The sequence below is a fragment of the Salvelinus namaycush genome, chromosome 35 (assembly GCF_016432855.1).
Source record: "Salvelinus namaycush isolate Seneca chromosome 35, SaNama_1.0, whole genome shotgun sequence".
NCBI lineage: Eukaryota > Metazoa > Chordata > Actinopteri > Salmoniformes > Salmonidae > Salvelinus > Salvelinus namaycush.
In genome coordinates this window covers 28,357,198-28,383,583 of record NC_052341.1, presented here as the reverse complement: position 1 = coordinate 28,383,583, position 26,386 = coordinate 28,357,198, and the positions used below count along the sequence as shown (strand labels likewise).

Sequence of the window (26,386 nt, the reverse complement as noted above, 5' to 3'; positions counted from 1 at the left end):
AATAAGATATCATACTGATACCAAACTGATACATACTGACACCAAACCCACTTTGTCCAACTCGTTTAGAAGCCAACTATCACATATTTCAGAGCTAGTTCTTTGATGGTTTGAACGCAGGTAACTATTGCAGGCTCTGTGTATCTGTAAGCCCCACGCTGTGTCACTCCATATTGACTGTGTGTGTGAGTACAACAAATCACAGAAAATCCCATAGAGCTCTGAAACCCGCCTCAACTGGATCTATAACTTAACTTTACGATTTCTCGTAAAATACGATCGTTAAATATCTGATTCTATTTTTCCTTACACCGTAGGTTTATGTACTTTGACGTGAAGCGGTCAAATTAGCGCTGTATTACAATTTTTGACCTTTAATCCCACAAAATGTGCATTAACTCAAAGAGCGTTGTGGCCTCGACGCCATCTTGTTTCTGGGCTAAAAGTACATTTGGCCACCCCTGTGCTCACCGAGTTTTGTCTTCGAAGTCTGATCCGTTTCCGAGAAACGGCCATGTCCATTTGGTGATGTCCATTTGCCATATAAAGCCAGTCGCAATCTGGTGAAATTTTCCGAAACAACAGGAAAAAGACAAAAATGTTATATCACGGAAACGATGTGTCCTGGAAACTTTATTTCATGACTTCCCGGAAGACCGGGCCCTGGGGGACGACCTGTGGCCGTCGGCCTATTTTAATAACACCCGAGGATTTCTAGTAAGGGACCATCCATTTGCCATATGGAGATCTTCATCAACCATAAGGGAAATGCCACGTCCCTTATGTAGGGTATGGATGTCCCAAGGATGGTTAGGGTAAGGGTAGGGGCTAAAGTTAGTGTTTACGGTAAGGATATCCCACTGACTGTTTCCACAGACCCTCCTAATGAATAGGCCGTTCTGCATTAAACATTCATGGATTTTGTGCGAGCATTAATAATAGCCTGCATCCCAGTTGTGACTAGATGGAGTACAGCTACGACTGGAAGTGACTTTTCATAGCTGGTTAAGAGAGCATTTTAGCTAACCCTAACCCTTTACCCAACCTTAACCTATTTATCCTACCCTGCTACATAAATTTTCCTAACCTGCTACGGTAACTGGGAACTCTCAAAAATACGAAGTCAAATCATGTCAGTGATCTTCAAGTCGGAATGTCGTAGCACTAGAAAGAGGCCAGAGTTCCCGAGTTGGAATTCCGAGTTGGATGACTGTTCAAATCAATTTTTCCCAGTCAGCGCTTGTTTTTTTCCACGTTCCCAGTTGTTTTGAACGCAGAAAAACCCATAAAACCATTCATTTTTCCCATAGAGTTTTCTAGAAACACTTCAAATGTGTGTAAAGTGTAGGCTTACCCTGGAGTGACGTTTTGATAACCGTGTAAATCTCTCTAGGACAAGGTGACTTATCAATATATTCGCCTGTATTTACCCCCCCAAAAATGAAATGCTAAGTAGCTGCTAATGTGGCTATCATAAAGAACTACAAATGGCATGATGATCTGGAGAAGACGGCTGAATCGAGGCAAAGGTAAGAATCTCTGTATTAACGATATAATGTTAGCTAAATGTAGTAATGAATAATTGGCTACATTTCTTTAAATGGACTGAACTGTCAACTGTCTTGTGCAGGTTTTAAATTGACAATACCTGTTAGCAAAGGTGTCAGCTAGAGATGATGTGCAGTAGCTTGCAGGGATTTGTAGTCTCGTGTGAAGTCTACTTCGATGCTAATTAGCATTTTCAAATCTGAGTATATGTAGAGCCAATTATATTGATAAGTCACCTTGTCCGAGAGAAATGTACATGGTTATCAAAACGTTACGCCAGGGTTAGCCTATATGAAACACAGCCCTTGTTTTAAGTGTTTCTAAAGTCCCCTGTGGAAAAACAATTGGAACCATTTTCCTGTTCGACAGCTAAATTTTATGGGTATTAGGACACCTCCACTGTGGGGCTCCATACCACCCAGTCATAAAATAAGCGCAGCTCTCTGAGCTCTCTCTCTAGGGACTGAGGCTTTCATCGTTTCTTATATATGCACAAGCCAAATAGATGCTCAGTCAGAGTTTCATAATAAAACACAGAGCCAACCTAGTTACAAAAAAATACAATATAAAATTGTGTAGCCTACATTGTGTACATTTTCACTTTTGGAATGACAACGTATTTTGGAGGATTTTAATCCGTCCAAGGATCGGTGACGTTTTGTCGTATTTTCCCTGTCCTGCATTTACATACTGCGCCTTGCAGAACGAATCTTTTGGATGAGTGCCTGGTCATTGAGATACAAGCTGCATACATCACTGCATAACTCGAAGCAAATACAGACATTCAAGATTTGACATTGAAACATTTTAAGTTTGGATATTTAATTGAGGTTCATGTTCAGAAATCTTCGACGGACTGGTTGTCACCAGAGAGCACCAAAAGGATGGGATATGGAAACAAAACCCTGAAAGAATGCACGGTCTTGCTTTGCGTCGCCACCATCCTGCTTTTAGCGGAGAGCAGAAGAGTGAAGCAACCTAGATGCCCCGCATCTTGTACGTGCACCAAAGATAATGCATTGTGTGAAAATATAAGATCGGTCCCTCACAGCTTTCCACCTGATGTCTTTTCCTTGTAAGTGCTTGGAATTAAATATTGTAAATTATTTAAATATTAATATTGGCAATGGCATTATGATGGGGATATCGTATAATCTCTCTTTGTCGAGTATTAGGAACATGTTGAATGGAATAAATAACACCGCAAATAAAGCAGCTAATCGAAATAATGTACGGCTACAATCAAATCAAATTAAATGGTTGATATATTATCAATAACATGAATCTTTTGTGCCATGTTTCTATTCAGATCTTTTCTCAAATCAGGATTCACCCAAATCACTGGAGGAAGCTTCTTACACTCTCCAGCGCTACATCTTCTGTGAGTTTGACTTTACTAAACGATGTTTTATAATATATGTTAACATGATGGTCCATGTGCATTAACAAAGCACAGCTCTGCTACCTCAGAGGAAGAGCATGATTATGTAATAACACACTACATGAACTCAGTGGGGCGTAGGATATTGGCTGCTTAGCTGAAATAAAAACTGCTCAATGAAATTAAACCAAAAACTTTTCTCGGAATACTGTTACTCCACTGCAGTAAATCGATTGTCTGAGGACCCACCCATATCTCACCATGATAGGCTACAGTGTGAAAACATTTCAGGAAAACATGCATCTGTGACATGGTTGTTTTTCCCTCATGGCTAATGATGCAAAATGAGTCAAGAGTTTGTGGGCAATATTAATAATACTGAATAGGCTATGTTATGACAAGTTTTGTTGGGACCACATATGTTATTGTTATAGGCTTGTGAAACAGTGTTGTTTTGGAAACTCAGAGTAAGAAAACATTACAAGTGTGAACAGAAGGATTAGGCTACATGAAAATGAAGTGGTTCACATTTTTTAGCAGTGGGTTGCTTGGAAACTCAACCACAATGTGAAATATGTATATTCAAGTGTGAGTAAAAGCAAAAATGTTATAGAAATGATGTAATGTAAACTATTTTCTTAACAGCCTATTCACTGCCAACACATTTGACTCAATTGATGAGGATGCATTCCTAGGTCTACCGCATCTGGAGTACCTGTGAGTTGTACTCTCTCTAATGGATACGATCCTCAAATGCATCATATGATGATTAAATCTCAAAATATGTTATTAAATGTTAACTCATTCACAGGTTTATCGAAAACAACAAAATTGCATCAATATCACAATATGCATTCCGGGGCCTAAAAGCAGTTATACACCTGTAAGTATAAGAATGTCCTTTTTTACTTAATTACAATCCGAAAATGTGTTAGAACAATGGCCTTGTGTCATTTGCATATTGTGTTAACCATACTTGAACATTTTTCGAGTCACAAGCTAGTCTCAAGGTCTGAGTCTCAAGTTGAGTCCCAAGTAGAACGAGTCGAGTCTCGAGTCAAGTCCAAGACGTGCATTCTTAGTCACACGTTTTTTTAAGTCAAGTCTCAAATCAAGTTTAAAAAAAATATCTATACATGCAATGACTTGTTCAAATACAAATATTTGTCAATTGAGGCTACCGGACAGCCTTTTTCATTATTTTGTCTACAACACATTTTGATGATGTACTAATTCATTTTAACAACAAATTCCAAATGCAAGCTTCATAAGTAAATTATGAATTTCACGCAATATTGACTTACCAAAAGAACAGTAGGCCTATGCTAGTAATTGTTGCTTGATGCCACATTGCGGGTGAGATTGCAAAGTAAACAGTTAGCCTAATATTTTTGATCACCAAACAATTTTTGGAGCTGCATATGACAATCCAACGCACCCGATCCTATGGCTTACAGCAAATCATAGGTTCTCAAACTTTTTGACCCGCAAGCTTTGAAACACTCATTTTTAGAGGTTGCGGATCAAAGAGTTTGTGAACCTATGAACTAGCGAACATATTGCTGATTTGCTGTACAGCTATAGAATCGGGTGCGTCAAATTGTAGGGAGGATTGCCATACATGCAGTTCCAACAGTTTGGTGATCACGTACAAGCACGCGCACACAGGTCGAACAAGCGCGCACAATCGCTGCGCGAATGTTGCCTGTCATTACAGCCGTACACGGTGATGCATTTTTTAAACGCAATATAAAGAAATAAACGATGTTTTCCACCAGCATTTTGAGCTGAAAGTCATTCATGTTTGCAATGTCACCGCCTTCCTGTAGCCTATGCAGCAGAGGTTGAGGATCAGTTGGAAGGCATGGTCTGCCTGTAGCCTTTTCTTCCTCACAAATATCGTCATTTATTTAATATGTTACATGTTCATCCTACAAGTATTGAAGGCAGTGCTAGGTTACAGTTATCTTTAGACATATAACCAGTACCCACCACTGAGGTATATAATTCACCCAACCAAGGCCTATCATCTGAAATATGAAAATGATCAATTAAATCACCAGATAGCCTATTGTTCTGGCAAAGATGCGTCCGTTGCAGATTGCTAAACTGTATTTTATATGGATAATATGAACGCAGGCTACTCAGTTTTTTGACAGACAAAACCAGAGAAAATGAAACAAGTGCTTTATGGTCACTAATCGGGAAATGTGCGCCCGCCTTTGCTCGCCAATGCTGATGTCTGGTCATTGGTCAAAAGTCTCTGGCTGCATGGAGAGTAAGTGTGCTACAAAATGAATGACAAAACATTACACAACCTGGCCAGATAATTTCAAGTCATCAGTCTCAAGGCAAAGTTGAGTCCCACGTCTTGAGTTTCCAAATCCAGTCTCAAGTCATCAATTTTGTGAACTTGAGTCAGACTCAAGTCAAAGTCATGTGACTCTAGTCCGCACCTCTGTTGCTTTTCCCGTGGTGCATAGCATTATCAAAACCATTGTTCACTGAGGCCTCCCACAGGTACATTCAAATATTAAGCAAATGTACCTCAGTTGTATTATTGTGAAAACTGCATATGATGCAAATCCTATTCCAGTGATATTAAGCAAGGTTAGTCTCCCTCACTTCTGCCATATCAAGTTGCCAAAGGACACTGTGGTGGGTCTATGTAAACTTGGTGACCTTGCTGACTGGGAATACTTTCAGTTTTCATTTCAGAATATTTGCTAATAGGGGAGACCGGGGATGGTTGTAAAACTTTATTATATATGTAAATCAAACTGCAAATGCATGGTGTTGTCTTAAATACAAGGAGTGAAGTGTTACAATCTACCCCATGATCTGAGTTAGTTGTAAAAAGTTCTTGGGGTGAATTGTAACAGATTGAAAAAGTGCATAAATCATGACATGCAACTAATTTTTGAACGCCTTTATTGAGACCATGAGAGCAACATTGCCATGTTTAACATATTTGTTTGGCAGAAATAATAATAAATATAAATAAATAAAATAAAAATTTGTTAATTTTTATTTAACTAGGCAAGTTATTTAACCCTCCACTAAATGGTATTTCTCAACCAAACAACAACTAGGCTAAACTAAACACCTGAACATTTCTGGTGTGTGTGTGTGTGTGTGTGTGTGTGATCAGAGTCACAGTGGTACAGGCTTGGTGCCTCCATAATTTGCATTCCTAGCACTGCAACCAGACCTCCTTGGATTTGGAAATGTTAAAGTGCTCCATGCACACAATGCAGAAGTTTTCCTCATTGAAGAAATCTGAATCTTCTGGTTCAATCTGCTTTATTTTGTATTTTGTATCTGAAGCAGGACAGTTTTTGTTGTTGTTCGGTGTGGTTTGTTTTGGCTTGCTTCTTTCGATCTGTTTTTTTTTAAGGGGAGCAACATTTGTTTTGCCTTCTGAGTGCTTGAATGGGTGTACATCAACTGGGTTGAAATCAGAAGAGTAATCAGGCGTTTCCACCTGGCCTAGAGAGTTGGCCTGGAAGGCAGCTGGAAAGGTGGCCTGGAAGGCAGTTGGAAAGGTGGCCTGGAAGGCAGCTGGAGAGGTGGCCTGGAAGGCAGCTGGAGAGGTGGCCTGGGAGGCAGCTGGAGAGGTGGCCTGGGAGGCAGCTGGAGAGGTGGCTTGGATAGCAGTGGGCACAGTGGGCATAAATCAGCTGCCCTCAAGAGATACTCTGACAACTTCGGCTCCTGCTCGTCAATGAAGACCCTGTTCCCACTACGGTAGCTTACAAGCTCTCTCGACCCCTTCTCCAGTGGTTTCTTTCTCTCTTTGCAGAATCTGCACAGCATCACATGACCTATGCCATACAACTTTGCAACTGATCTGATTGATTTCCCCTGCTCTGTTACGTCATTTTACGTTATTTTCAAAGTGTGGAGAGGTACTCCCCTGTGTCTTTCTTTTCCATGATCTAGGCATGCTGAAAGTAAAAGAAAACATGTACCAAAAACATCCAGTTTTAGTCGGGGTTAATTGTAACATGTTACAACTAACCCTTACCCTTGCAGCCATTAGCTAGCTTCCATTTTAGCTAAATGTTAACACTTTACCATTGCTAACTTGCATCAAATATCTCTACACAGACTGGTTATAAACCTGATATAAGTTAGGTGAATGAAACTACACTTTTATACAATCACAAAAACACATTTGGTTAAAATAATTACTTTCTTACCTCAAAATCTGATTTCTGTCAATAGAATCTGCAGAGTTTATCACAGTGACTTGCTTCTTCACATGAGGATTCAGGACTAAACTGAGCATGTGCACAGTGAATCATATGATTCTACCTCGCTCTTGATTGGAGGAATTGCAAGTGTTACAACTGTCCCTTGTTACCACCATCCCCGGTCTCCCCTACACTCCTTTCTATAGAAAAAAAGACAAACATGAGTGGACATATAAGTTTGCAGAATCGTTATTCTAAGAATGTATCGCCTTTCACTATTTTCAGTAGATTGTCTGAGTGTACTGTGTACTCTTGAAAATCTAATTATAACCAAGAACAATATGTCCTGGGGAGCAAAACAAAATATGATATCTGCTCTGTAACCTCTCCTCCTTACTCATACTGCCTGGACTGAAGTGACGGTCAGGGCCCACCCAGTGACAAGGGGAAACATAATGCTGAGTTCCAAGAACATATCTTTTTGGAAGTCAGACACAATGTATTGTGTTGATTCAGGACATACTGTATTTTGTGGTCTAAAACACAATGTTTTCCCCTTTTTTAATCAGGAGCCTGGCCTATAATAACCTGGGTACATTACCCAAAGATGTTTTCAAGGGCATGGATGCTTTGGTTAAAGTGTGAGTATTTTTTTTTTTCTTCACATAACCAGCAGCTTAATCTGCAACATCACCATCTAAAGTGTACTTATGTAAAACAAAAAAGTTTTCATTTTCATTAAAAATATTCCGGTTTTGATTTATGCATACTGTGTTAACCTGTTTTACCAGGGATCTGAAAGGGAACAACCTGGAATGTGACTGCAAACTAAAGTGGCTGGTGGAGTGGATGCATACCACCAATGCGATGGTTGATCAGATCCCCTGCAGTGGGCCATCGCTTTTCCAAGGGAAACTGATCAATGACCTTGTGCCCGGGTCTTTTGACTGCATAACTGCAGGTGATTGGTGCAATTATTTTAAATCAAATCAAATTTTATTTGTCACATGCGCCGAATACAAAAGGGAAAAATGCTTACTTACAAGCCCTTAATTAACCAACAATGCAGTTAAGAAAAATACATGTTAAGTAAAAAATAAGAAATAAAAGTAACAAATATTAAAGAGCAGCAGTAAAATAACAATAGCGAGGCGATATACAGGGGTTACCGGTACAGAGTCAATGTGCTCGGGCACCGGTTAGTCGAGGTAATTGCGGTAATATGTACATGTAGGTAGAGTTAAAGTGACTATGCATTGCACACCTTGCAATATTAATCTCCTTAACCACGGCTGCTTCATGCTATTCAGCAGTGGCCATTACACAATAGACTCAAAGACTGTAAATTAATTACCAGTCAGGATAAAGTGAAAATGATAACACTAATACTGTAGAGTATGTACCTAGAGTAGCCTACAGAACACTAAAAACAGTCACCAAGGAAGAATGCCAGTAATGTTGCCTTCTCTGGTAGTGATGGTAATCCTTATCAACTTTGACTTCAAGTCATCTGCCCTGGGCTCTTTGTGTACCTCTGACCCAATCTTCGGGCTACGCAAGAGGAAATGCAGGCGAAAAAGAGAAGAGCGGGCATCCTGGTGGGACTAAGGCGAAGGGAAAATCGGCCACCACTTCCCTGTATTCTATTGGCCACTTGATAATAAGATGGAAGACTGATCGCAGCTTTGCTGTCAACGGGACTCTCGTAACTGCAATATTCTGTTTTTCTGAAACATGGCTTTCAGACCCCCTACAGCTATCCAACTCAATGGATTCTCCATTCACTGAGCGTACAGGACATTGGATTCAGGGAAATCAATAGGGGAGGGGTATGTCTCTTCATCACCAACAATGTATTGTTCACCCGTCTTGGAATTTCCACGATGGTGAAATGCAGACCCTTCTACCTCTCGAGAGTGTTGATGTATATATTCCACCTCAGGCCTACTACAACAACAAGCTGTCACTTAACGAACTGTACGAGGCTGCTTTTCTTGTTGCCAGTCATTTTATTTCCGTGTCACTAAGACACTTGATTCCCAACTTCTATGAACACGTCTCCTTTGCTACTAAGGGCGATAAAGTCCTAGACCACTGTTACTCAACCCACATGCAAGCATACAAGGCCAACCATTATCCCCCCTTAGGCAAATCAGATCATGACTCATGCTTCCTGTTTACAAACAGAAGCTCAAACAGGAAGTACCCGTGACGCGTTCCGTGGACATTTATTTACAATGACGGTAGATCAAAATCAAATCAAATTTATTTGTCACATACACATGGTTAGCAGATGTTAATGCAAGTGTAGCGAAATGCTTGTGCTTCTAGTTCCGACCATGCAGTAATATCTAACAAGTAATATAACCTAACAATCTCACAACAACTACCTTATACACACAAGTGTAAAGGAATTAATATAAATATGTACATAAAAATATATAAATGAGTGATGGCCGAACGGCATAGGCAAGATGCAGTAGATGGTATAGAGTACAGTATATACATATGAGATGAGTAATGTAGGGTATGATAAAATTGTATAAAGTGGCATTGTTTAAAGTGGCTAGTGATACATTTAATTACATCAAGATGGCAAGATGCAGTAGATGGTATAGTGTACAATATATACATATGAGATGAGTAATATAGGGTATGTAAACATTATATAATATAAAGTGGCTAGTGATAAATTGATTACATCAATTTTTCCATTATTAAAGTGGCTGGAGTTGAGTCAGTATGTTGGCAGCAGCCACTCAATGTTAGTGATGGCTGTTTAACAGTCTGATGGCCTTGAGATAGAAGCTGTTTTTCAGTCTCTCGGTCCCCGCTTTGATGCACCTGTACTGACCTCGCCTTCTGGATGATAGCGGGGTGAACAGGCAGTGGCTCGGGTGGTTGTTGTCCTTGATGATCTTTTTGGCCTTCCTGTGACATCGGGTGGTGTAGGTGTCCTGAAGGGCAGGTAGTTTGCACCCGGTGATGCGTTGTGCAGACCTCACTACCCTCTGGAGAGCCTTCCGGTTATGGGCGGAGCAGCTGCCGTACCAGGTGGTGATATAGCCCGACAGGATGCTCTCGATTGTGCATCTGTAAAAGTTTGAGTGTTTTTGGTGACAAGCCAAATTTCTTCAGCCTCCTGAGGTTGAAGAGGCGCTACTGCACCTTCTTCACCACGCTGTCTGTGTGGGTGGACCATTTCAGTTTGTCCGTGATGTGTACGCTGAGGAACTTAAAACTCTCCACCCTCTCCACTACTGTCCCGTCAATGTAGATAGGGGGCTGCTCCCTCTGCTGTTTCCTGAAGTCCACGATCATCTCCTTTGTTTTGTTGACATTGAGTGTGAGGTTATTTTCCTGACACCACACTCCGAGGGCCCTCACCTCCTCCCTGTAGGCCGTCCCGTCGTTGTTGGTAATCAAGCCTACCACTGTAGTGTCGTCTGCAAACTTGATGATTGAGTTGGAGGCGTGCATGGCCACGCAGTCGTGGGTGAACAGGGAGTACAGGAGAGGGCTGAGAACGCACCCTTGTGGGGACCCAGTGTTGAGGATCAGCGGGGTGGAGATGTTGTTACCAAGCCTCACCACCTGGGGGCGGCCCTTCAGGAAGTCCAGGACCCAGTTGCACAGGGCGGGGTCGAGACCCAGGGTCTCGAGCTTAATGATGAGTTTGGAGGGTACTATGGTGTTAAATGCTGAGCTGTAATCGATGAACAGCATTCTTACATAGGTATTCCTCTTGTCCAGATGTGTTAGGGCAGTGTGCAGTGTGATGGCAATTGCGTCGTCTGTGGACCTATTGGGGCGGTAGGAACGCGAAGTGAGGCGGCCATCTCTGTTGGCGCCGGAAGATAGATAAATGATCCCCAAAGCGGAAGCTATACTGCAGGACTGCTTTCCTAGCTCTGACTGGAATATGTTCTGGGACTGCACCGATAGCATCAATGAGCTGGCAACCTCAGTCACCGGCTTCATCAGGAAACGCATTGCACACATTTTCTCCACAGTGAAAGTTTGCTGCTTCCCCAATCAAAAGCCCTGGATTAACACTGAGGTAAGTGCTAAAATAAAAGACAGAGCTATTGCACACACAGGGCTACCACAGCCAACCCCGGCACTATGGCTGACATGAACACGTACAAGAAGTTCCGCTACGACCTCCGCAAAGCCATCAAACAGACAAAAGGACAATATGGGAATCCTAATACACCGGCTCTGACACTCGACGTATGTGACAGGGGCTACAGTCCATTACGGATTACAAAGGAAGACCTAGCCATGATCTGCCCAATGATGCCTCTCTACCAGACGAACTCAATGCATTTTATGCACGCTTCAATAAAAACAACACCAAGTTGTGCATGAGGGCCCCCGCCATCCCATTGGACTGGGTGATCTCGCTCTGAGGCCGACGTGAGTAAAGCTTTTAATCTGGTCAATACTCGCAAGGCCACGGAGCCAGACGGTTCTCATAATATGCAGACCAGCTGGCAGGCATCTTCACGGTAATTTTCAACCTCTCCTGGTCCCAGTCTGTAATCCCCACGTCTAGAGCTGACCACCATCATTCCTGTTCCCAAGAACTCTAAGGCTACCTGCCACCACCATGCTTCACCGTAGGGACGGTGCAAGGTTTCCTCCAGACATGAAGCTTGGCATTCAGGTCAAAGAGTTCAATCTTGGTTTCATCAGACCAGAGTTTCTCATGGTCTGATGAAACCAAGATTGAACTCTTTGACCTGAATGCCAAGCTTCATGTCTGGAGGAAACCTTGCACCGTCCCTACAGTGAAGCATGGTGGTGGCAGCATCATGCTTTGGGGATGGTTTTCAGTGGCAGGGACTGGGAGACTAATCAGGATTGAGGGAAAGATGAACGAAGCAAAGTACAGAGAGATCCTTGTTGAAAACCTGCTCCAGAGCGCTCAGGACCTCAGACTGGGGAGAAGGTTCACCTTCCAACAGGACAACGACCCGAAGCACACAGCCAAGACAACGCAGCAGTGGCTTCGGGACTAGTCTCTGAATGTCTTTCAGTGGCCCAGCCAGAGCCCGGACTTGAACCCGATCGAACATCTCTGGAGAGACCTGAAAATAGCTGTGCAGCGATGTCCCCATCCAACCTGACAGAGCTTGAGAGGATCTGCAGAGAAGAATGGGAGAAACTCCCCAAATACAGGTGTGCCAAGCTTGTAGCGTCATACCCAAGAAGACTCGAGGCTGTAAACGCTGCCAAAACATTTCAAAAAATATTGTGTATTTATTCCTCGTGTTATTATTTATTATTTTTCTATTATTTATCTCTTTTTCTCTCTGCATTGTTGGGAAGGGCTCGTAAGTAAGCATTTCACTGTTAGTTTACGAAGCATGTGACAAATTCTATTTTATGCTTAGTCTAATACAGTGAAAACAAACTTAAAGATACCAAAAATGTTTTAGTCCAATCAACGTTGCAAATTATCATGTGGCGGTCCATGGTATTGATTTCTGTGTGTGTGTGTGCGCCATGCGAGCAAGTAGAAAAAACATGTTGACTCACCCTACTTGTACGCTAGATGAATGTCCATTCTAGCCTTTTGGATACCCTAAACTAGAGTTGGTTGCCCCCCCCCCCCATCTTGCGGCAAGACATTTTAGTGGCCAACCTCTTGACAGCGGTGAGAAACATTTAGGATTTAAAGTAAATTTGACTCATTTTACCATGGGGCAGTGAGAAAAAAATGCTAATTTCCTACAATCTAAACATTTTGTCATGACTTATGCCATGTTAATATGATATATGAGTGAGAATGACTGACAAAATCAATGGGGGCCCCCTGGATGTCAGGGCCCTGGGCATGTGCCCTGCGTTCCCTTCAGTATTCGGCCACGAATACTACAAGTTTAGATAGTCTAGCCAGATTGGTAGTTAATCTAAAAATTGTTAGCTGGCATGGCTAATTGAGTGTCTTTCAGTGACTGACATACTAAGAGAAAAACTGCTGAAGGATAAAAAAACACATGTAAAAAATTGCTCCTGGTGTATTCTACTATTCTTACTCTCAATAGTAATTTGTGACCCTGATGGAGTTCCAAAAAATGAAAATTAAGCGACCGCTTATTTTGCTTATGCCTGTAGCCGGCCCTGTGAATGCCAATGCCTCCTCCTCTATTTCATGTTGGCAAAACGGTCTATGACTGTCAGTACACGCAGTACATGCACCTTCAAAAAAGATAGCTCAGATGTGCGAGTGCCTTTTGAATTTTGTATTGTGGAGTAACTACAATATTGTTTTTCCGTCCTCAGTTTTTTCCTATCACAGCCATTAAACTCTGTAACTGATTTAAAGTCACGATTGGCCTTATGATGAAATCCCAGAGCGGTTTCCTTCCTCTCCGGCAACGGAGTTAGGAAGGACTCCTGTATCTTTGTAGTGACTGGGTGTACTGATACACCATCCAAAGTGTAATTAATAACTTCACTGTGCTCAAAGTGGTATTCAATTTTTCTTCCACTTTGACATCAGAGTATTTTGAGTAGATTGTTGACAAGAAAATTACAATTTAATCCATTTTAATCTCACTTTGTAACACAAAAAATGTGGAAAAGGTCAGGGGCTGTGAATACTTTCTGAAGGCACTGTACTTGCATTCTTGTGTTCAACTTACATCATACTTCTTGTTTTTTTATTCCATTTTCTATGATCTATATTATTATTGCTTCATTGTTGGGAAATAGCTCTCAAGTAAGAATTTCACTGTACTGTCTTACACCGGTTTTGCACGTGGCGAATAAACATTGAAACATTAAATCTGTTTTGTATTGCAGAGTTTGCCTCTTATCAGCCACTGATGTTTGAGTCCATTTCAGTGGAATCCTTTACCTTTGGCATGGATAAATTTGTTGTGTTTGCCCAGCCCTTTACTGGAACGTGCAGCTTCCTGGAATGGGATCACGTTGAAACTGTTTTCAGAACCTATGACAGCATTCAAAGTGAGCAATGTTTATTTTATATCACTATGTGTGAATACAGTGTCATACTATATCTTGTGGATCATAACATTTATAGTGTATATGTATTTAGTGTTTCTCGCGAATATTGACTTCATGTTCCTATATTCTAATACTTTGTTTTTGGTCCTTGTTTTACAGGTACATCCACTGTGGTATGCAAACCCATGGTGATTGATAATCAGCTGTTCATCTTCGTAGCCCAGCTCTTTGGTGGCTCTCACATTTACAAGCGGGACATCTCAGCCAACAAATTCATCAAAATCCAGGATATTGACATCCTAAAAATCAGGAAACCTAATGACATTGAGACTTTCCTCATAGACGGTGAGTCCTTCTTCGTGATCGCAGACAGCTCCAAGGCCGGTTATACCACAGTGTACAAGTGGAACGGCAATGGGTTCTACTCTCACCAGTCCCTCCATCTCTGGTACCGTGACACAGACGTGGAGTACCTAGAGATCTCTGGTAAGCCCCATCTGATCCTAGCCAGCAGTTCCCAGAGGCCTGTCGTCTACCAGTGGAGCAAGAGTCTGAAGCAGTTCGACAGGCGCACTGATATCCCCGAAATGGAGGATGTGTTTGCGGTCAAGCACTTCAAGGTGAAGAGTGAACTTTTCATCTGCCTGACGCGTTTTATTGGGGACTCCAAGGTGATGAGGTGGGACGGCGCCATGTTCAAAGAGGTACAGACAATGCCTTCGCGGGGCTCCATGGTGTTCCAGCCAGTCTCCATCGGCAACTGGCAGTACGCCATCCTCGGCAGCGACTACTCCCTGACGCAGGTCTATCAGTGGGATTTGAAGAGGGGCCAATTTGTTCACTTCCAGGACCTGAACATCCAGGCACCAAGGGCATTCTCTCTGGTGTCCATTGACAACAGAGAGTTTCTGCTGGCCTCCAGCTTTAGAGGGAAAACTCAGATATACGAGCACATAATGATTGACCTGAGTAATAATTAATTAATGAAAACAATTAAGGAGTGTGTAGTTGATAAATGCAGTATCACTGAACACTGGAGGGGATGACTATACTGTAGGGCTATATGCATGATATAGTCCACTAATAAGAATTCCTGATGAATGCCTTGCTAGAAACATCTACTGTATCCCTTCCTTTCACATCACTCTCCTCTTTTCTTCCTCGTAGACAAACCAATTGTTGACTTACTGCAACTAAGCCCTACACTACGACAATAGCTGTGCTTTAGGTAAAGCAAATAACGAGAATACATTCAAATGTAAGTCAAATGTTAAATCTAACATTTAACTGACAAACAATTTGCCAAATAAAATGTTTACGTTTTTATAATGAGTCAATTCATTTATACGATACCGCATTTTGTATGTAGAGGGGACCACTCCAATCATGTTATCTTTCATATGGAGCTAGTTTTAGATTTTGAAATTACATTTTGAATTTAATGTAGGTCAAGATATGTAACTGCAATACTACAAAAAACATGTGTATTCTAATATGTAGTAAGAGTGTCTTTTGTTTTTAATTTAGCTGTATTTTATGTATAGTAGGCTAGTAATAAACACATTTCATAAAACCATAAATGCGTTATCTTCATGTCCTTGTTTAATAAAACACCACAATTGCATTAGCCTACACTAGTGGCGGCTGGTGGGAGGAGCTATAGGAGGACGGGCCCATTGTAATGGCTGGAATGGAATAAATGGAACAGTATCAAACATATGGAAACCGTGTTTGACCCTGTTCCAAAAACTCCATTCCAGCCATTACAATGTGCCCATCCTCCTACAGCTCCTCCCACCAGCCTCCACAGGCCTACACATATTCAAATCTTGATCATTCTATAACAAGAAGAGCACTTTAGTTAAGTACCCCAATAATGTCCACTATTCTTTCAGATTTTTTTGAATAAGGTGAAGGTTGAACCGTTTGTTGAACTTGACCTGAATTTAAGGTAACGTTTTGGTTGGCCAACTGGCTTGCCCCTTACCGGTATGTCATTTGCTTGAGCGCGGCTAGAAGGGATCCATCTTTTGACAAATTAACGTCAAAAGTAAAAAAAAAAAAAAAATGTGCATTTTAGCTACCCCTAACTCTTTTCCTAGCCTTAAACTAATTATCCTAACCTGCTACCAAAAGTCAAATCTGAGGTTAATTTGACTAACGCTGGATCCCTTCTAGCCATGACCCTGGAGAGCTGCCCACTGGAGCTGCCCCCCGTGGTTAAAGTAACTATTGCATGCTACTACAGTGGCCACTAAGGTTACATATTAAACCGGTGTGACAACTCACTCACTCGTAGACATAAAGGGTGTAAAATACATCCAAGGCATGCTCACCTGTTGCAGTTGCATTTTACAATGGGGGATTTGAAGGACAGTAATAGTATAGACGACAGAGTTCTATCGGCCGTTCACCTTAGACAGGGGGACATTAAAGTTGTATTTCACAAAGTTGGCGATGACGACGACGATGAACACACTACTGAGAGGATTAATTTACAAAGTAACAGTCATGATGAGCGGGGTAATGAAGAGGCAAGGACTAGAACAGTGGAAAGCAGTGCGAAGCAAAGATTATGTCCTCCCTTGTGTTGTAGAATTGGCGGCCGCGGGGATCCCATCTCAACGGACGCAGGAGACACAGTTGCCACAGGTAGCCTTCAAGCTAAAACTAGAGATAATTTATATAATTTAGCTAGCTATCTTTAGAGGTCTACCAACGTAACCACTTGAACACACTTGTTTGTGGTTTATTAACACAGTCCATTATATGACTGGATCTGCTTCCATCTAGGTAAAGTTGTATGACCTTTGAGGTAGACGGTAATGAGAAATTATAACCAGCGGAGCAGCCAATGACGACCTCCGTAGCAGTACATTATGTAACGGACGTAATCGTGGTTCTCTAATTACTATACTGGTAATAAATATTGCCTCACTAACTCGTTCAGATTAAACTACCTAATAGCCTATATTGCATCATTGTGGCCGCTTCACCCCCACTTTAATCTGTCTGATTATGAATTATCGAATGGTAATCCGTTTAAACATTTTCATCATCCTCAAAGGGATGACGAGGCATTTTCCCACCAGGATTAATTACATGATGTAGCTCTAGGATGGTGGACCCAGTTTTTACACCAGGAAATACCTAGGCATTTATTTAAAAACATGTAACATGGGTTTCTCACTTATAATTTAAAAGGCAGGGAGGGGTCTCGAACCTTTTTTATCATTTTTTATAACCTTTTCTACTTAAAAATATGTAGTAGCTACTTATATATATATTTGTATATATAGCTTTCAAATAGGAACATTCTTGTCTTCTTCTCTACCCTGCAACTCTTCCCCGGGTACTTGGTGTAGGCAACAAGAGGTTGCTCTGTTATACCTGGTAAGATACACTGAGTGTACAAAACATTAAGAACAACTGCTTTTTCCATGACAGACAGACCAGGTCAATCCAGGTCACTTGTTAAATCCACTTCAAGCTGTGTAGATGAAGGGGAGGAGACAGGTTAAAGCAGCATTTTTAAGCCTTGAGAAAACGAAGAATGTGTGTCTTTCAGAGTGTGAATGCCATTCACTGAATGGGAAAGACAAAAGATTGAAGTGCCTTTGAACGTGGTATGATAAGTAGGTGCCAGGCACACCGGTTTAAGTGTGTCAAGAACTGCAATGCTGCTGGGTTTTTTACACTCAACAGTTACCCGTGTGTATCAAGAATGGTCCACTACCCAATGGATATCCAGCCAATTTGACAACTGTGGGAAGCATTGGAGTCAACATGGGCCAGCATTCCTGTGGAACGCTTTCGACACCTTGTAGAGTCCATTCCCCGCAGAATTTAAGCTGTTCCGAGGGCAATGTTTTGTACACTCGGTGTAATGGCTAATAAACAGCATTTGGAATGACAGGCCCCATAAAATGATCTTCTGTGTTTTCCCAAATTCTGTTCTCAGTAAAAAAAAATGTCCTGGTATGGGACTTTTCTGTTTTTTACTCTCATATTACACTTATTCATAGAGAAACGGCAAAAATGTATCTGCGTTAGAGACCTCTAACACCCAGGAAGCTCTCCCATTCACCAGCTCTGCAAGTGTTATAATATCAAAATACGTTCTGTACTCACCAAATATGTTTCACTGATCAACTATCTTCCTTTACTCCCGTTACGGCCAGTACAGTGCCTTCAGAAAGTATTCATACCCCTTGACTTATTACATATTTTGATGTGTTACAGTCTGAATTAAAAATGTTCTCACCCATCTATACACAATACCCCATAATAACTAAATGAAAACATGTTTTTAGAAATTTACATTCACATTTACATTTACATTCAAATTTACATTTCCAAAAATTTACATTCACACCCCTGAGTCAATACTTTGTAGAAGCACCTTTGGCAGTGATTACAGCTTTGAGTCTTTCTGGGTACGTCTGTAAGAGCTTTCCACACCAGGATTGTGCCACATTTTCCCATTATTCTTTTCAAAATTCTTCAAGCTTTGTCAAATTGGTTGTTGATGATTGCTAGACAACCATTTTCAGGTCAAGTAGATTTAATCAAAACTGAAACTCGTCCACTCCGGAACATTCACTGTCTTCTTGTGTTTTAGGTTATTGTCCTGGTGAAAGGTGAATTCATCTCCCAGTGTCTGGTGGAAAGCAGAAAAACAGGTTTTCCTCTAGGATTTTGCCTGTGCTTAGTTCCATTACATTTATTTTCTATCCTGAAAAACTCTGCAGTCCTTAACAATTACAAGCATACCCATAACATGATGCAACCACCACTATGCTTTGAAATATGGAGGTTGTGTAACGGGTGTCCTCCTCCTCTTCGGAAGAAGAGGAGGAGTAGGGATTGGACCAAAGCGCAGCGTGATGATTTGACATAACGAAGTTTATTAAAGTAAAGACGAAAACCGAAAACACTTCAACAAACTACAAAATAACAAAACGACGTAGACAGACCTGAACATGGAACTTACATAAATACACGAAGAACTCACGAACAGGAACAGACTACAAACAAACGATCGAACAAACCGAAACAGTCCCGTGTGGTGCAACATACACAAACACAGAAGACAATCACCCACAAACCAACAGTGTGAACAGCCTACCTTTATATGGTTCTCAATCAGAGGAAACGTCAAACACCTGTCCCTGATTGAGAACCATATAAGGCTAATTACACCTGACCTAAACATAGAAACACAAAACATAGAATGCCCACCCCAACTCACGCCCTGACCAACTAAACACATACAAAATTAACAGAAAACAGGTCAGGAACGTGACAGAACTCCGGACGCACCACCAAAAGTCTAGGGGAGGGTCTGGGTGGGCATCTGTCCACGGTGGCGGCTCAGGCTCTGGGCGTGGTCCCCATCCCACCATAGTCAATCCCCGCTTTTGTATCCCCCTCTCAATGACCACCCTCCAAATAAACCCACCTAAATTAAGGGGCATCACCGGGATAAGGGGCAGCACCGGGATAAGGGGCAGCACCGGGATAAGGGGCAGCTCCGGACTAAGGGGCATCACCAGACTAAGGGGCATCACCAGACTAAGGGGCATCACCAGACTAAGGGGCATCACCAGACTAAGGGGCATCACCAGACTAAGGGGCATCACCAAGATAAGGGGCATCACCAAGATAAGGAGCAGCACCAAGATAAGGAGCAGCACCAAGATAAGGAGCAGCACCGGGATAAGGGGCAGCTCCGGACTGAGGGACGGCAGCTCCGGACTGAGGGACGGCATCTCCGGACTGAGGGAAGGCAGCTCCGGACTGAGGGACGGCAGCTCCGGACTGAGGGACGGCAGCTCCGGACTGAGGGACGGCAGCACCGGACTGAGGGACGGCAGCACCGGACTGAGGGACGGCAGCACCGGACTGGATGGCGGATCCTGGCTGGCTGGCTCTGGCGGATCCTGGCTGGATGACGGCTCTGGCGGATCCTGGCTGGATGACGGCTCTGGCGGATCCTGGCTGGATGACGGCTCTGGCGGATCCTGGCTGGATGACGGCTCTGGCTGGTCATGGCTGGATGACGGCTCTGGCTGGTCATGGCTGGATGACGGCTCTGGCTGGTCATGGCTGGATGACGGCTCTGGCTGGTCATGGCTGGATGACGGCTCTGGCTGGTCATGGCTGGATGACGGCTCTGGCTGGTCATGGCTGGATGACGGCTCTGGCTGGTCATGGCCGGATGACGGCTCTGGCTGGTCATGGCTGGATGACGGCTCTGGCTGGTCATGTCTGGCGGAAGGCTCTGGCTGATCCTGTCTGGCGGAAGGCTCTGGCTGATCCTGTCTGACGGAAGGCTCTGGCTGATCCTGTCTGGCAGAAGGCTTTGGCGGCTCCTGTCTGGCGGAAGGCTCTAGCGGCTCCTGTCTGGCGGACGGCTCTGAAGGCTCATGGCAGACGGGCGGCTTTGCAGGCTCATGGCAGACGGACGGCTTTGAAGGCTCAGTACCGACGGGCAGTTCATGCGGCGCTTGGCAGACGGACAGTTCAGACGGCGTTGGGCAGACGGGCAGTTCAGGCGCCGTTGGGCAGACGGGCAGTTCAGGCTCCGCTGGGCAGACGGGCAGTTCAGGCGCCGCTTGGCAGACGGCAGACTCTGGCCGGCTGAGACGCACTGTAGGCCTGGTGCGTGGTACCGGAACTGGAGGTACCGGGCTAAGGACACGCACCATCAGGCTAGTGCGGGGAACAACAACAGGGCACACTGAACTCTCAAGGCGTACTATAGGCCTGGTGCGTGGTACCGGCACTGGTGGTACCGGGCTGAGGGCACGCACATCAGGGCGAGTACGGGGAGAAGGAACAGTGCGTACAGGGCTCTGGAGACGCACAGGAGGCTTGATGCGTGGTGCCGGGACTGGAGGCACTGGGCTGGAGACACGCACCACAGGGAGAGTGCGTGGAGGAGGAACAGGGCTCTGGAGACGCACTGGAAGCCTGGTGCGTGGTGTAGGCACTGGTGGTACTGGCCTGGAGCGGGGAGGTGGCGCCGGAAATACCGGACCGTGCAGGCGTACTGGCTCCCTTGAGCACTGAGCCTGCCCAACCTTACCTGGTTGTATGCTCCCCGTCGCCCGACCAGTGCGGGGAGGTGGAATAACCCGCACCGGGCTATGTAGGCGAACCGGGGACACCATGCGTAAGGCTGGTGCCATGTAAGCCGGCCCGAGGAGACGCACTGGTGGCCAGATATGTAGGGCCGGCTTCATGACATCCGGCTCAATACTCAATCTAGCCCTGCCAGTGCGGGGAGGTGGAATAACCCGCACCGGGCTATGCACACGTACAGGAGACACCATGCGCTCTACTGCGTAACACGGTGTCTGCCCGTACTCTCGCTCTCCACGGTAAGTACAGGGAGTAGGCGCAGGTCTCCTACCTGACTTCGCCACTCTCCCTCTTAGCCTCCCCCCAATAAATTTTTGGGGTTTACTCACAGGCTTCCTACCGCGTCGTCGTGCTGCCTCCATTCGCCGGTATCCCTCCTCGCACTGCGCCAGAGAATCCCAGGCGGGCTCCGGCACTCGCCCTGGGTTGATCGCCCACCTGTCGATCTCCTCCCACGTAGTGTAGCCCAGATCCTTCTCCTGCTTCCGAGCTAGCTCCTCGAAACGCCGCCTCTCTGCTTTCGCTGCCTCCAGCTCAGCTTTGGGGCGGCGATATTCTCCTGGTTGAGCCCAGGGTCCCTTTCCGTCCAATATTTCCTCCCATGTCCACGAGTCCTGGTTTCTTTGCCGCTGTTGCTGGTTCCTCTCACGCTGCTTGCTCCATGGTTGGTGGGTGATTCTGTAACGGGTGTCCTCCTCCTCTTCGGAAGAAGAGGAGGAGTAGGGATTGGACCAAAGCGCAGCGTGATGATTTGACATAACGAAGTTTATTAAAGTAAAGACGAAAACCGAAAACACTTCAACAAACTACAAAATAACAAAACGACGTAGACAGACCTGAACATGGAACTTACATAAATACACGAAGAACTCACGAACAGGAACAGACTACAAACAAACGATCGAACAAACCGAAACAGTCCCGTGTGGTGCAACATACACAAACACAGAAGACAATCACCCACAAACCAACAGTGTGAACAGTCTACCTTTATATGGTTCTCAATCAGAGGAAACGTCAAACACCTGTCCCTGATTGAGAACCATATAAGGCTAATTACACCTGACCTAAACATAGAAACACAAAACATAGAATGCCCACCCCAACTCACGCCCTGACCAACTAAACACATACAAAATTAACAGAAAACAGGTCAGGAACGTGACAGGTTGGTACTCAGTAATGTGTTTGTTGGATTTGCCCCAAACATAATGCTTTGTATTCAGGTCAAAAAGCTAATAACTTGCCACATTTTTTGCAATATTACTTTAGAGCCTTGATGCAGTCAGGATGCATGTTTTGGAATATTTGTATTCTGTACAAGCTTCCTTCTTTTCACTCTGTCAATTAAGTTAGTATTGTGGAGTAACTACAATGTTGTTGATCCATCCTCAGTTTTTTCCTATCACAGCCATTCAACTCTGTAACTGTTTAAAGTCACAATTGGCATCATGGTGAAATCCCTGAGAGGTTTCCTTCCTCTCCAGCAACTGAGTTAAGAAGGATGCCTGTATCTTTGTCGTGTATTGATACACCATCCAACGTGTAATTAATAACTTCACCATGCTCAAAGGGGTATTCACTGTCTGCTTTTTTATTTTTAGCCATCTACCAATAGGTGCCCTTCTTTGCAAGGCATTGGAAATCCTCCTTGTTTTTATTTAATAAATTTATTTACCCAGGCAAGTCAGATAAGAACAAATTATTATTTACAATGACGGCATACACCGTCCAAACCCGGACGATGCTGGGCCAATTGTGCGCCGCCCTATGGGACTCCCAATCACGGCCAGTTGTGATACAGCCTGGATTCAAACCAGGGTGTCTGTAGTGACGCCTCTAGCACTGAGATGCAGTGCCTTAGTCACTAGTGCGCGATGGCACAAGAACATCCCGGCCAAACCCTCCCCTAATCCCGACGACGCTGGGCCAATTGTGCGCCGCTCCATGGGTCTCTCGGTCGCGGCCAGCTACGACAGAGCCTGCACCACTCAGTAGGCCTCAAAACATCCCAATTTAATAAATGTTAAATTCAGGTTGGAACACAACAAAATGTGGAAAAAGTCAAGGGGTGTGAATAATTTCTGAAGGCACTATGTACTTCCAAAAAATGTCTAAATAAAAATGTACAAGTAACCGGGGAAAAAATGCATATGTAATTCACATATTACTGCCACGCACATGTCGGAAGTCTACAACAGCTCAATACATTGGTGGTGCCGAAGAGTCATTTTTTCGATTGCTTGTACATTTATATTCATACCTTTTTTGGATGTCCATACTGGCCGTAACGGGAGTAAATGAGATAGTCCATATTTGGTGAGTAGCGAATGTTTTTTATGACGCTTGCAGAGCTGGTGAATGGGAGTTTGAATCTGAGCTTCCTGGGCGTTAGAGAGGTCTCTCAGACAGAGATACTGGGGCAACTGACCTGGTTACATACAAATAGCCAGCTATACAGCCTAGATAGACGTGCACACCAAACAGACAGAGGAAATATTGCTGGAAATGAATTGGCAGACTGTGTTACGTTTGACTTTTTAAGACAAAAGTGCCTAACCAGGGATATTGTCAATGTGGCTTCGTAGCCGGGAGCTTTATGTTTATGACAGATGGAACACATGAAAAAATTAATGTACTTTCAGAATAGATTGGCCGAGCTATTGATACAGTAGGTGCGCTGCGAGCTACTGGTAGCTTGCAATCTACCTGTTGGAGACCTCTGATTTAAGGTATGATTACAAAGTGGGAAAGAATGAGCACCTACAGTACTCACAGGGTGTAAATAAAACTCACAAGGAAGTCTGACAATGGTGTTGTCTGTTCTCAGATGAGTAATGCTCTTCTGCGTCCTTCCACACTGTTTTCCATATATCTAGCCAGTACAGGCTAAAATGGCCCCTTATACTTCCTGTTCAATTTGAGTCTCTCTCCATTTAGGGGACATTGGTTCATTGCCCTCTTTCTATGTTGGCAATAAACACGAGTAATCTGTAGGTAATAAACACGAGTAATCAGTAGGTACAGTGTGTGACAGGCCAACTCCCAGGTAGATATATCTAATCATATTCAACACCTCAAATCACCCTGCAGCTTTCAATTTGTCAAGAAGCTGCCAGTAATTCAGCTTTAGCGGGGATTCTTTTCAACGAAGTGGCTTTTGATATCACATTTGAGTACTGTACCTCTTCCCCATCTCAGACAAACAACTATTAAATTACTTCCCTCTTAGTTGGTTAATGTTCAGTTCCATTCAAGCTATTTTAACCAGTTCATGTGTCCTTCTCCCTCTGTCCTCAGAGAATAAACATTGTCCAGGACTGGGCCTGTTTTATGGCCTGCTGGCAACAGTATTCTTCTCCATTATAGCTCTTCTGGTGAAGACAATAGATGGAGTCCATGCTGTAGAAATCAGTGCCATTCGCTGCTTCTTCCAGATGCTGTTTGTGATGCCTATGCTTATCTATTACAAGTAAGTTATTACATAACTGTATTTATACTATATTGGACCACTTGACCCCTTGAACCTTGATAATCCCATGCAAATATTTAACCTATACATTTTCTGTTTTTCAGGACTGGCTTCCTTGGACCAAGAGACAAGCGTATCTATTTGGTGATGAGAGGGTTATTGGGTTCCAACGCCATGATCCTATTGTTCTATGCAGTACAGCAGATGCCCCTGGCTGATGCAACAGTCATCATGTTCAGCAACCCAGTGTTCACCGCCTTGTTAGCCTGGATCTTCCTCAAAGAGAAATGCACAATCTGGGACTGTGTCTTCACTGTCTTCACTCTGGCCGGTGTCATAATGATAGCCAGGCCTCCCTTCATATTCGGTGCTCGTATAGAGGGAATAGAGGGAGACTACACCAATCATCTCAAGGGGACTATTGCAGCCTTCGGTGGAGCGTTAGGAGCAGCCTGCACTTTAGTTATACTCAGGAAAATGGGCAAAAGCGTCCACTACTATCTGTCTGTGTGGTACTATGCGGTCATTGGTTTCATTGAGTGTGTCATCACTTTGTTTATACTTGGTGAATGGACCATTCCATTCTGTGGGAGAGACAGGTGGATCCTTATGCTGATTGCAATCCTGGGTATTGCTGGCCAAACGTTTCTCACCAAAGCACTTCAGATTGAGAAGGCCGGCCCTGTGGCCTTGATGAGGACCGTTGACGTGATCCTGGCCTTTATTTTCCAGTTCTTTTTTTTCAACCGTAAGCCCACCATGTGGAGTCTCGGTGGGGCATGTTGTGTGGTCGTCAGTACCTGTGGTGTGGCTCTAAGGAAGTGGTACAGCAACACACACCCAAGAAAGAGCCGTGAACCACACATCAGACAAATATTTTATTCCAGGAATAAATTAAAGGTTATCAATTAATATGATGTTAATGTTCAGCAGTCAAGAGTGTTATGTAAACCAAAGAAGCAATATTACATCCAAATGTTACTGTGAGGTTTTGAGCACAAAACTGGACATTTTTTAGTATTTACATCAACACACTTAGAAAAGAGGGTTCTTTGGTAAGGGTGATGGTTCTATGTGGAACCATTTGAGCTCTTTAATGGTTCTTTGCAGTTCAGAAAACGGTGCTTTAATCTTTTAGTGATAATTCAAATGTAGGGGAGGTGGCTCATTTTAATATTTTGGGGCGTGGTTTTCTCACAGCTCTTTTTGTGCAGCCGAGAGTGAGTGTCATTCCAGTTGATATAATCTGTTGTGTTATGTCATTGCATGTTAAATATGACTGGTCAGTAATAGTGTCTTGTGAGAGACTTATGTAAGGCCTCGTGTCAACGGTTGACTAAATCTCAATTCTCTCCTCAGGGACCCCCAGCCGGTCCAGAGCTAGCACACTTGATTCAACTTGTAAATTAACACAATAATAACACCCATGTAATTTTAAAGATAATATAATATAGCTAACCCTCTTTATAGCACCATAAAGGTTCCATTTAGAACCTTATGAACATGGTTCTTTATAGAACCTTCAAAAAGTGTTCCGCTATGGTTACAAGCCAAATTGCCCTTATTTGGCAGTGGCACTACATACAGTGCCTTCAGAAAGTATTCATACCCCCTGACTTATTCCACATTTTGTTACAGCCTGAATTCAAACTCGATACCCCATAA

At 43.5% G+C, this 26,386-nt stretch overlaps 2 protein-coding genes and 1 long non-coding RNA gene across 3 annotated transcripts; 2 read left to right on the top strand and 1 right to left on the bottom strand.

Annotated features, from left to right (window-relative positions):
* The first annotated feature begins 2,417 nt into the window (after positions 1-2,417).
* Positions 2,418-15,683, top strand: LOC120029762 (leucine-rich glioma-inactivated protein 1-like). The gene is made up of 8 exons (XM_038975034.1): positions 2,418-2,623; positions 2,858-2,929; positions 3,575-3,646; positions 3,741-3,812; positions 7,695-7,766; positions 7,917-8,086; positions 13,939-14,103; positions 14,263-15,683. Exons 1-8 carry the CDS (start codon positions 2,433-2,435, stop codon positions 15,081-15,083), a joined length of 1,635 nt encoding a protein of 544 aa, XP_038830962.1. The 5' UTR covers positions 2,418-2,432; the 3' UTR covers positions 15,084-15,683.
* Positions 5,844-16,927, bottom strand: LOC120029763. Its single transcript, XR_005473599.1, has 3 exons — positions 16,440-16,927; positions 7,132-7,325; positions 5,844-6,876 (listed from the first exon to the last, which is right to left on the bottom strand). It is a non-coding gene; the product is annotated as an uncharacterized LOC120029763 (long non-coding RNA).
* LOC120029761 (solute carrier family 35 member G1-like) lies at positions 16,371-26,386 on the top strand. The gene is made up of 3 exons (XM_038975033.1): positions 16,371-16,755; positions 24,550-24,721; positions 24,826-26,386. Exons 1-3 carry the CDS (start codon positions 16,461-16,463, stop codon positions 25,631-25,633), a joined length of 1,275 nt encoding a protein of 424 aa, XP_038830961.1. The 5' UTR covers positions 16,371-16,460; the 3' UTR covers positions 25,634-26,386.

Coding starts and splice junctions, on each gene's coding strand:
- LOC120029762 (XM_038975034.1), top strand. CDS start 2,433: ATGGGATATGGAAACAAAACCCTGAAAGAATGCACGGTCTTGCTTTGC. Junction 2,930..3,574: donor TCTCCAGCGCTACATCTTCT/GTGAGTTTGACT, acceptor TTTTCTTAACAG/CCTATTCACTGCCAACACAT. Junction 3,647..3,740: donor CTACCGCATCTGGAGTACCT/GTGAGTTGTACT, acceptor ACTCATTCACAG/GTTTATCGAAAACAACAAAA.
- LOC120029761 (XM_038975033.1), top strand. CDS start 16,461: ATGGGGGATTTGAAGGACAGTAATAGTATAGACGACAGAGTTCTATCG. Junction 16,756..24,549: donor AGGAGACACAGTTGCCACAG/GTAGCCTTCAAG, acceptor CTCTGTCCTCAG/AGAATAAACATTGTCCAGGA. Junction 24,722..24,825: donor CCTATGCTTATCTATTACAA/GTAAGTTATTAC, acceptor TCTGTTTTTCAG/GACTGGCTTCCTTGGACCAA.